Here is a 12,518-nt window from a genome sequence, read left to right on the forward strand (position 1 = left end):
GGACACCTGTGGTGAGACAAGATCAACATGCTCAGTTATGGGAATAATTACTCTTTTTACCCTCCTCTTTGCCGCAGGTTCCCAGGCTTCCCTGCTCCACGCCATCGGTAACGGCTGTTTGTCTCCCATGGAGCGCCAGCGGCTGAGCCCCGACAGCGCATCCCGTCCCTCTACCCCCGAGAGCCCTGAGATTCTCAGAGAGTTCAGCCGCTACGCCGTCAACGTGGATACCGTGGCCATGGGCAATGAGCTGCCGTCGCCATCGGACATGGTTACAGGGGATGGAGAGGGAGGGAGCAGAACGCAGCAGTACAGTCAGAACACGGAGTCAGACCTCAGCCGGCAGCTCAGAGAGGACATCGGAATGAGCATCAGCGAGGCTCTGCGATGCTCCAAACGCAAGATGGCCGCAGCAGCAGGTGGACACAAGCAGGCGGGGGGCAAACGCAGCTCATCTGCAACCGGGTTCCCAGGTCTCTCCCTGGGTAGTGGAGGGCTCAGCTTCCCCCCCCTGAACCAGGCCCTGCTGGGGGGACACATGAGCCACCCGATGCTAATGGGAGGCAGCTCCTCGTCCCCGTTCCTCCAGTCAGCAGGACAGACTCTGGGAGACCTGCAGTCCATGTTCCCCTCGGCAGGGGCGGATCTCCTCAGCCATGCCTCCTCAGCCACAGGAAACAATGGACACCTCCCCTCATCCTCCACCTCCTCCTTGTCCTCCACCTCTTTCTCCTCCACCATTAACACCATGCCCATGTCCTCGGCCTCAACATCCTCCTCCTCCTCCACCCTTCCGCCCTTCCTGATGAACCCCAGCGTGACTGGTCTGCTGTCCCCAGGCTTCCCTCTGAACTACAGTCAGTCCCTCCTGCCTGAGCCCACGATGTACCCCAACACCCTGGGAGGAGGCCCGGCCAGCACTGGAGGAAGCTCCAACTTCCTCTCCCACTACCCCTCTTCCCCCTCCAGCCTCCTGGGTGCAGCGCTCAGCCAGCCTGACTCCCACCATCTAGCCACAGAGAACGGTGGCAGCAGCTCGGACGATGATGTCATTGAGGTGACAGGACAATGAGCATTCTTAGACTCTGACAACCCCCCATCCCATCTCTAACATGGCTAACCTTCATAGCCCCCCCTACACACACACACACAGACTCTCCCATGAGCGAATGAGTGAGAGAGAATGAGTTGTACCTCATGTGCTAACCAAGACAGAGTAACAAATCCTTATGCTGAATATCTTACTGAAGATTTGCCCGAGCCCCTGAGGTTGGTGAGGCTGAGCACTGGAGACCATGGATGGGAATGGATTGACGTTTTGTTGAGAGGGACCAGTTGAGATGAACATGGGGCTTCCAAGCACTCCCTCTCCGGCTATATCTTCTAGCATTGCCCGCCATCCCCTTATTAGACCCCCATGACGATCTCTGAGGCCAGTCAGGACACTGTCTGAACTGAGCTCACATCAGATGGAACGATGTAATCATCTGTTGGACCGTTTGCATAAAAAAAAAAAGTGCTTTTAGAGTCGTTAGCTGTTTGCTAGATATTGTAGCGTCCCCCTGTTGGAAAGGATGACAAGACAATACAGTATATGTGACCTGGATGTTTTGATTCTACTAATATTCTAAACTGATCTTGTTGATATTTTGTAAATGGTGGTTATAATCATTAGTTGTTTATACAGAGAGTTCAGACTGGGCCAGGGTTGAGTTAAAAGTTCAAGGGGAAGGGTTGGATAGAGAGACAGTATGTTCTTATGATCAAGTTGTCATAATGACGGCGGCGCCCTTAGCTTGGTTGCCGAGGCGGCCATTTGAGTTACTTTTATTTCAAAGAGAGACCTTAAAAGGTCAAATGAATGTACATCCATGTCAGCCTTTTGATAACACAGGGGGCTGACCTGGGTGGGTTCGGACAATGCGTTCTCATTTGTTCGTTTAGCCTTAAACGACACTAAGGGGTCTTTTTCTTGAATCAGCATTTACACCTTTAGTACACCCTTTCCCCTTCGTAATGACTTCAGACAGAACTACTGAGCATCCAGACAGGTTGGTGTCCAACTCAAGGGACAGGCTCCACTAGCTCTAGACCAGAGCATTACGTGCAGCTTGCCAACACTCTGCAAGATGCACGTAACACCCTGGACCAGAGCTATAAGACACTAAGACACTTGCACTATACAAATAGGGATATGGATCATATACAGTCACAAACAGTTTATTGTTCTGGGCCCATATTAATCAAGTGTCTCAGTATGAGTGCTGATCTAGAATCAGGTCCCCTTGTCCATCTAATGTTTTCATTATGATCAAAAAGTCAAAACTAGCCCTAGATCAGCACTCCTTCTCTGAGACCCTTTTATGAGTACAGGCCCATAAAGCATCCATTGGAGCCATAGGTTTACTCTGTAGCATGACTTGCGTGTATACCTGCAGAAAGTGACAAACCCACAACCATTTAGCTACAGTAGTTAACAATGACTACGGTAACCCACCATGTGGCCATTTGTGTGGCATAGTTAAGCCAGCCCGTTGTGTGGGTATGGATGGATTGATGGCCTTACCCAATGAGAAGCAAGCAGCACACAGGAGTAGCCTGTCTGAGGTAGCTAGGTGTATCCCTGACCGCACGGCAGACAGACAGTCCGTGTAAGTAGCTTCTCTCAGTAGTGTATCTCTGTAGCTCTACAGTGCTTTGGGTCTGTCTGTGCTGGTCTGTGCTGTTCTGTGGTTGGTTGATACGTTTTTCTTTCTGTGATGTCATCTCAAAATCATAACGTGAGGGAAATGGATCGGGCCTCCGGGTTATTTTTCTCCACTGGAATTGTACATGGAACTCAAGTTGGGCTACAAGAGCCAGGATAAATGTCTGATATATATATAAATATATATATTACCCAAGTTTGTGTGGAGTTTCAGTTTAGTCTCAACTCCCTATTCCACCTATTGGACTATAAAAGAATGGGGGATTCCACCACACCCCTCACAACCTCAACTCTACCCTGCTTACTTAACTGTCCTTATCCTTACAGCCTGTTTCTAGTCGATCATGTATGTTGGATGTTTTCCTCCACCTCACCTCGCAACCTCCTTAACCTTTTTCTAGTTGGCCCGGTCTTGTGTCCATCAAATGATTCAGCCAATCATCCCAGTCTTTTTAATAGAGATGATTATTTCCTTGGAGGAAGAAGCCCCATCCTCCCTCCCAATCAGAATTGTTTTACTGTGCTTCTTTTTTGTTTGTTTTAAGTGTCATCATGAGGAGAACTCCATATCCATATGTTATTTTTTGTTTTTTTTAGTAGCAATGTTCTTTTTTTAACATCTTGATGTTGGCTCGCCTCTACTAGTTTGTCCTTTTATTTCAAAGTATGAATTTACCAAAATTATTTATTTATAATGATCTAAATGAATTCATCTGTCTTTTTTTGTACATTATACTCTCATTTTTTATTCTCTTTTTATCCACGTTGATCTTTTCACCAGTGTCTGTGAAAGAGCAGACCAGTGTCTGTGAAAGACCAGACGAGTGTATGTGAAAGAGTAGACCAGTGTCGCAAACTGACTGTGTGAGATCAGGAAGTCAGTCACCACATGTATCCAGCATAGAGGCGAGCATAAAATGACGACTGTGTTACTTTGTTAATATCATTTTAACAGTGAATAAAACACTTAACTTGCGTTATTACATAATTTTGATTGTGTATTACACTGACGTGATGCTCTTTGCACAGATGGTTTTTGAGCATATATTCACATGGAAACACAAACCAATATGCTAAATGTAATTTTATTGAAATTGCAAGAATAATGTTCAACTCAACCTTCAATTGCACTCTTGCAGCTGGGAATCTGTGAAGGATAATGGATTTGGATATGATGAAAAATGATGCGTATGTCCTTATAGTAAGACAGGTGCTGGAGTTACAGATAGGATGGAAGCAAATACTGCACAGCTTTTTGACACTACATTGCAGTCAGTCTTCCACATCAGTAAATATGACATCTTACGTATTTGGCTGGAATTTCATACCTGAGTGTTAAAACTAGTACAATATTAGCAGATATCTGGTCCTCTGGTTCAAGACCTGCCATTTTGGGGGCACTGCACAAGTGTCAACTTTGGAGAAAATAAATTAATCGCAAGAAATGTGCATTGGTCCATTCAAGCCTAAAGGCAATGCAAAGAAAACAAAGCACCAACATCATTATCAACAACCAATATCACCACTTCCTGAGTTTTAGACACAAAACCGACTGTCCTTTTCTTCTTGGCTCTCAGATACAAAATACTACTTTTACATTACTAAATACTTCCAAAGACCACCCTCTGCTGGCCACCCAAAAGAACCGTGAAGGAGATGAAGAACTGAGGCCTGTCATGAAAAAACATCCCCAGAAAGGCAGATGATCGGCAGCAACAGCGCTGTCTCATGGACGCTTTGTGTTCCACATATGAATTTAGTAAGTATACACTACTACACTACTGTGTAATTCTCTGCCATACAACACTTTTCTACTAGGCCATGCTGACATGTGCTATCCAGTTATATCCTTATTGGTGATTCCATACCACTTCTTTGCTCAAAGTAATGTTAACACACAATTTGAAACAATTACCAAGCTATGAAATGCTCTTCCACTTTGACATTAAAACTAGTTCAGGAGTAGATGTGACCAAAACAAAGCTGCACTAATGTAAGACACTGATATTTTGGGGCTCTAGGCAGAATGCATGTTGGTCCTCCAAAGAGCTCTACAGTAAAGCTTCTATTGCCAATGTCCAGTCTCTAGACAACAAGGTTGATGAAATCCGAGCAAGGGTAGCATTCCAGAGGGACATCAGAGACTGTAACTTTCTGTGCTTCACGGAAACATGGCTCACTGGAGAGACGCTATCCGAAGCGGTGCAGCCAACGGGTTTCTCCACGCATCGCGCCGACAGAAACAAACATCTTTCTGGTAAGAAGAGTGGCGGGGGCGTATGCCTTATGGCTAACGAGACATGGTGTGATGAAAGAAACATACAGGAACTCAAGTCCTTCTGTTCACCTGATTTAGAATTCCTCACAATCAAATGTAGACCGCATTATCTACCAAGAGAATTCTCTTCGATTATAATCACAGCTGTATATATCCCCCCCCAAGCAGACACAATGATGGCTCTGAACTAACTTTATTTAACTCTTTGCAAACTGGAAACCATTTATCCGGAGGCTGCATTCATTGTAGCTGGGGATTTTAACAAGGCTAATCTGAAAACAAGACTCCCTACATTTTATCAGCATATCGATTGCGCAACCAGGGGTGGAAAAACCTTGGATCATTGTTACTCTAACTTCCGCGACGCATATAAGGCCCTGCCCCCCTTTCGGAAAAGCTGACCACGACTCCATTTTGCTGATCCCTGCCTACAGACAGAAACTAAAACTAGAGGCTCCCACGCTGAGGTCTGTCCAACGCTGGTCCGACCAAGCTGACTCCACACTCCAAGACTGCTTCCATCACGTGGACTGGGATATTTTTTGTATTGCGTCAGATAAAAATATTGACGAATAAGCTGATTCGGTGTGCGAGTTCATTAGAACGTTCGTTGAAGATGTCGTTCCCATAGCAACGATTAAAACATTCCCTAACCAGAAACCTTGTATTGATGGCAGCATTCGTGTGAAACTGAAAGCGCGAACCACTGCTTTTAATCAGGGCAAGGTGTCTGGTAACATGACCGAATACAAACAGTGCAGCTATACCCTCCGCAAGGCTATCAAACAAGCTAAGCGTCAGTACAGAGACAAAGTAGAATCTCAATTCAACGGCTCAGACACAAGAGGCATGTGGCAGGGTCTACAGTCAATCACGGACTACAGGAAGAAATCCAGCCCAGTCACGGACCAGGATGTCTTGCTCCCAGGCAGACTAAATAACTTTTTAGCTTTTAGCTTTGAGGACAATAAAACATGTGGTCCTCCTTCACTGCAGCCAAGGTGAGTAAGACATTTAAACGGCCCCTGCAGGGCTGCAGGCCCAGACGGCATCCCCAGCCGCGCCTCAGAGCATGCGCAGACCAGCTGGCCGGTGTGTTTAAGGACATATTCAATCAATCCATACCAGTCTGGTTCCCACATGCTTCAAGAGGGCCACCATTGTTCCTGTTCCCAAGAAAGCTAAGGTAACTGGGCTAAACGACTACCGCCCGTAGCACTCACTTCCGTCATCATGAAGTGCTTTGAGAGACTAGTCAAGGACAATATCACCTCCACCCTACCTGACACCCTAGACCCACTCCAATTTGCTTACCGCCCAAATAGGTCCACAGACGATGCAATCTCAACCACACTGCACACTGCCCTAACCCATCTGGACAAGAGGAATACCTATGTGAGAATGCTGTTCATCGACTACAGCTCGGCATTCAACACCATAGTACCCTCCAAGCTCGTCATCAAGCTCGAGACCCTGGGTCTCGACCCCGCCCTGTGCAACTGGGTACTGGACTTCTGACGGGCCGCCCCAGGTGGTGAGGGTAGGTAACAACATCTCCTCCCCTCTGATCCTCAACACTGGGGCCCCACAAGGGTGCGTTCTGAGCCCTCTCCTGTACTCCCTGTTCACCCACGACTGCGTGGCCACGCACGCCCCCCACTCAATCATCAAGTTTGCGGACGACACAACAGTGGTAGGCTTGATTACCAACAACGACGAGACGGCCTACAATGAGGAGGTGAGGGCCCTCGGAGTGTGGTGTCAGGAAAATAACCTCACACTCAACGTCAACAAAACTAAGGAGATGATTGTGGACTTCAGGAAACAGCAGAGGGAACACCCCCCTATCCACATCGATGGAACAGTAGTGGAGAGGGTAGCAAGTTTTAAGTTCCTCGGCATACACATCACAGACAAACTGAATTGGTACACTCACACAAACAGCATCGTGAAGAAGGCGCAGCAGCGCCTCTTCAACCTCAGGAGGCTGAAGAAATTCGGCTTGTCACCAAAAGCACTCACAAACTTCTACAGATGCACAATCGAGAGCATCCTGGCGGGCTGTATCACCGCCTGGTACGGCAACTGCTCCGCCCTCAACCGTAAGGCTCTCCAGAGGGTAGTGAGGTCTGCACAACGCATCACCGGGGGCAAACTACCTGCCCTCCAGGACACCTACACCACCCGATGTTACAGGAAGGCCATAAAGATCATCAAGGACATCAACCACCCGAGCCACTGCCTGTTCACCCCGCTATCATCCAGAAGGCGAGGTCAGTACAGGTGCATCAAAGCTGGGACCGAGAGACTGAAAAACAGCTTCTATCTCAAGGCCATCAGACTGTTAAACAGCCACCACTAACATTGAGTGGCCGCTGCCAACACACTGACTCTGACTCAACTCCAGCCACTTTAATAATGGGAATTGATGGGAATGATGTAAATATATCACTAGCCACTTTAAACAATGCTACCTTATATAATGTTACTTACCCTACATTATTCATCTCATATGCATACGTATATACTGTACTCTATATCATCGACTGCATCCTTATGTAATACATGTATCACTAGCCACTTTAACTATGCCACTGTATTTACATACCCATCTCATATGTATATACTGTACTCGATACCATCTACTGTATCTTGCCTATGCTGCTCTGAACCATCACTCATTCATATATCCTTATGTACATATTCTTTATCCCCTTACACTGTGTATAAGACAGTAGTTTAGGAATTGTTTGTTAGATTACTTGTTGGTTATTACTGCATTGTCGGAACTAGAAGCATAAGCATTTCGCTACACTCGCATTAACATCTGCTAACCATGTGTATGTGACAAATAAAATTTGATTTTATTAATGCTTTAAAGGAGAAGTTCACCCATTTTTACATGTGGCCTTATCTTCACTCTTTCTGTGCTTTTAGTTGATCCCCCAAACCGTTTTTTTATATTTTGTTTCGTTACAGAGAAAATTAGTTGTCACATTTAGCTGAGTCATCACATGCATCATGAAAATGTGTCTAAGCATGTTATAAACAGTAGCGGTGTGTGGGTAAAAGTACTGGGGAACCCAAGCCATAAGAAAATGCCATTTTACAACCTATGTGTTGTGATAATTGCGTTGTTTTCTTTATAACCTGATCATTTGCTTTGCCACTGTGATAAATAGGCCTAAGGCAGCGACAATAAGAAGAAACAGTGGCAGAATAAATTGAACCGCACATTTTTTCTATCACAAAACCGGAGAGCTGCCTAGGTCCGGTAAAGTCCACAAAGCATATTGCATGTAACGGTTACATGACATACAGCAAAGCAAGTTAATATTTACATTTTCAGACTACTAAAACAACTATTAATTTATAACCACGGAGAGTTACCGCAAGTCGGAAAGAAAACAGGAACAGCCTCCACTATTCCAGCACCATTTCAACTTCCACATTTCAATATCAAATCGCCTATGCTCACAGTGACAACTAAAAGATACAACAAAAAAATTGGCCAATCAACATAAGCTAAATATGATGTGGCTGTCCATGGTTCTGATTTCTCTCCGTATGTGTGTGTGCGTGCAAGTAGAAAAAACATGTTAACCCTACTTGTAGAGAAACGCCAATGTCATCCTCCTCTCTTTCATGTTGACGAAACAGTCTATGACTCTGGCATACAGTGCACACTTTTAGTTGTTGACCTAGGCTACCTGACTAAAATGCTTGCTCTCTAGTCTAACTTCCTTTCATGGGCAACAATGAACCAAATAGTTAACATTAGCCTACTACATCTAGCCACATTTTGAACTTCCATCCTCTTCAGACAGGGGCACAATGTATGAATTTATGGTTAGATCAGAATCACCGTTATAATGATTGGCCAGTATGAAGAAATAATTAAAACCATAAGTCCAAATCCCTATCTCTGTTCATGGCTAATTTAGGAAAGGGCTCATTTGAGCTATTTAGCCATCGGATGACAACAACACAATGAGATGCAACAATTCAAGTTTTCTGTCTGTCGTTTGGTATTTTGATGTGATGTGTTTGGAGTGAAGATAGATCCAAACTGGCTTCCCTTGACACCTTTCTTTTGGTGTGTAGGACCCTTCACAGTTGAGCTCACTCAGTTTAGCTCAACGCTAATTGGATATTATTTTATACTTTTTTTTTTTTCTTAATGGCTTCCCTTGCATTCAATGCTATGGGCGGCAATAGTGTCATACTCTTTTTGACCAGACAACATCAGATGGGCTACACATACAGAAAGAGGGGGGCGCTGTTTGGCTCGCTCGGATGCTTTCTCTGGTGAGATACATTCAACCTCTTGCAAATTGAAGGAAAATTATGAAACACAGAGAGACTAGTTATAAAACACTCCAAACTACCTCATATTACAACAGAATCTCATTCTGGATAATGTCTCTGCACTTTTCTTGTGTGTTTTTTGTTTTCCACTGTTCTATGAATCCATATTTGCACATTTTAGTTGTTGTAAACTGCATTATTCAAACATTGATTTACGTCACAGTGAAAATAACATGAGTGCAAAATCATTATTCAGATTGAGAGTGTGATGTAATACGAGTTGGTTTGGAGTGTTTTATTACATGCTTTAGACACATTTTCATAATGCATTGTAGTCTACAGCAAAATCTGACAACCAATTTTCACTGTAACATAAAATCAAAAAGTACATATTTGGGGGATCAACTACATGTAATGGATGTACACAAAATAGTCCAAATTGGTGAAGTGAAATGAAAAAAAAATAACATGTTTAAAAAAAATCATCATTGCTATGAAGCCCCTAAATAAGTTCTGGTGCAACCAATTACCTTCAGAAGTCACATAATTAGTTAAATAAAGTCCACCTGTGTGCAATCTAAGTGTCACGTGATCTGTCACATGATGTTGTCCGATGAACCATCAATACAGGACTAAGATCAATACAGGACTAAGATCAAATCGTACTACATCGGCTCTGACGCTCGTCATGTGGCAGGGCTTGCAAACCATCACAGACTACAAAGTGAAGCACAGCCTAAAGCTGCCCAGTGACACGAGCCTACCAGATGAGCTAAACTACTTTTATGCTTGCTTCGAGGGAAATAACACTGAAACATGCATGAGAGCACCAGCTGTTCCGCAAGACTGTGTGATCACGCTCTTCGCAGCTGATGTAAGAACTTTAAACAGGTCAACATTCACAAGGCTGCAGGGCCAGACGGTTTACCAGGATGTGTACTCCGAGCATGCGCTGACCAACTGGTAAGTGACTTCACTGACATTTTCAACCTCTCCCTGTTTAAGTCTATAATACCAACATGTTTCAAGCAGACCACCATAGTCCCTGTGCCCAAGAACACTAAGGTAACCTGCATAAATAATTACCGACCCATAGCACTCACATCTGTAGCCATGAAGTGCTTTGAAAGGCTGGTCATGGCTCACAACACCATTATCCCAGAAACCCTAGACCCACTCAAATGTGCATACCACTCCAACAGATCCACAGATGATGCAATCTCTATTGCACTCCACACTACCCTTTCCCACCTGGACTAAAGGAACGCCTACGTGAGAATGCTATTCATTGACTACAGCTCAGCGTTCAACACCATAGTGCCCTCGAAGCTCATGAATAAGCTAAGGACCCTGGGACTAAACATCTCCTTCTGTAAATTGTATCCTGGGCTTCCTGACGGGCTACCCCCAGGTGGTAAGGGTAGGTAACAACACATCCGCCACGATGATTTTCAACACAGGGGCCCCTCAGGGGTGTGTGATCAGTCCCCTCCTGCACTGCCTGTTCACTCATGACTGCAACACCATCATTAAGTTTTCCGATGACACAACAGTGGTAGGCCTGATCACCAACAATGACGAGACCGCCTATAGGGAGGAGGTCAGAGACCTGACCATGTGGTCCCAGGACAACAACCTCTCCCTCAACGTGTTCAAGACAAAGAAGATGATTGTGGACTATGATTTGGCATGGGTACTCAGTTCCTCTGTCACGTTCGCTGTCTTCAAACTCCCTATCATAAATGAGCCAAGGCGCAGGGTGCATCTAATTCCACATCTTAAATCAAAGTGAAACCTTTCACAAAAAAAAACAGGTAAATCAGAACGTGACGCAACCGTGGCACACACAAACACTCATAGAAAATAAATAATTACCAACAAACACAGGTGGGAAAAAGGCTGCCTAAGTATGATTCCCAATCAGAGACAATGATAGACAGCTGCCTCTGATTGGGAACTATACCCGGCCAAGAAAGAAATAGAAAACTATAATTCCCACCCAAATCACACCCTGACCTAACCAAAGAGAGAAATAAAAAGGCCCTCTAAGGTCAGGGCGTGACATATTCAAAATGTTCTACAGCGGCACCATTGAAAGCATCCTGACTGGTTGCATCACTGCCTGGTATGGCAACTGCTCGGCCTCCGACCGCAAGGCACTACAGAGGGTAGTGTGTAGTGCCAGAACAAAGGAGACGATTGTGGACTACAGGAAAAAGAGGACCGAGCACGCTCCGAATCTCATTGACGGGGCTGCAGTGGACCAGGTTGAGAGCTTCACGTTCCTTGGTGTCCACATCAACAACAAACAATCATGGTCCAAACACACCAAGACAGTGGTGAAGAGGGCACGACAAAAGCTATTCCCCCACAGGAATAGCGCCAACTGAAAAGAGCGCCAAGTCTAGGTCCAAGAGGCTTCTAAACAACTTCTATCCCCAAGCCATAAGACTCCTGGATACCTAATCAATTGGCTACCCAGACTATTTTCATTTCTCCCCCCTTTTACACCACGCTGCTACTCTCTGTTGTTATCATCTATACATAGTCACTTAAATGCTCTACCTACATGTACATATTACCTCAACTAAACGGTGCCCCCGCACATTGACCCTGTACCGGTACCCCCCTGTATATAGTCTCACTATTGTTATTTTACTGCTGCTCTTTAATTACTTGTTATTTTTCTTTCTTATTCTGATCCATATTTTTTTTAAACTGCATTGTTGGTCAGGGCTCGTAAGTAAGTATTTCACTGTAAGGTCTACCTACACCTGTTGTATTCCACGCATGTGACTAATGAAATTTGAATTGATTTGAACATGAAGACACACTACAACCAACTGTCTGTCTACTTACATGTGCTCACACCATGTGCTCTCTCGCTCAATCAATCAATCAAATTTCAATCAAATGTATTTATAAAGCCCTTTTTATGTCAGCAGATTTCACAAAGTGCTATACTGAAACCTAGCCTAAAACCCCAAACAGCAAGCATTGCCGATGTAGAAGCACAGTGGATAGGAAAAAGGAAGAAACCTAGAGAGGAACCAGGCTCTGAGGTGTGGCCAGTCCTCTTCTGGCTGTGCCGGGAGATAATACGGGTACATGGCCATTTATGGCCAGATTGTTTTTCAAGATGTTCCAACGTTCATCGATGACCAGCAGGGTCAAATAATAATCACAGTGGTTGTAGAGGGTGCAAAAGGTCAGTACCTCACAGAG

General features: G+C 44.8%; 1 protein-coding gene across 1 annotated transcript in view; it reads left to right on the plus strand.

The window, feature by feature from the left end:
* LOC118400526 (helicase ARIP4-like) overlaps positions 1-3,687 on the plus strand; it is a 35,491-nt gene extending 31,804 nt beyond the window's left edge. Inside the window, exon 22 of the mRNA XM_035797470.2 lies at positions 78-3,687. Within this exon, the coding sequence (XP_035653363.1) occupies positions 78-1,072 (995 nt within the window). The 3' untranslated portion in view covers positions 1,073-3,687. The remainder of the gene's footprint in view (positions 1-77) is intronic.
* Positions 3,688-12,518: the final 8,831 nt, after the last annotated feature.

Source organism: Oncorhynchus keta, chromosome 21, assembly GCF_023373465.1.
Source record: "Oncorhynchus keta strain PuntledgeMale-10-30-2019 chromosome 21, Oket_V2, whole genome shotgun sequence".
NCBI classification, from domain to species: Eukaryota; Metazoa; Chordata; class Actinopteri; order Salmoniformes; family Salmonidae; genus Oncorhynchus; species Oncorhynchus keta.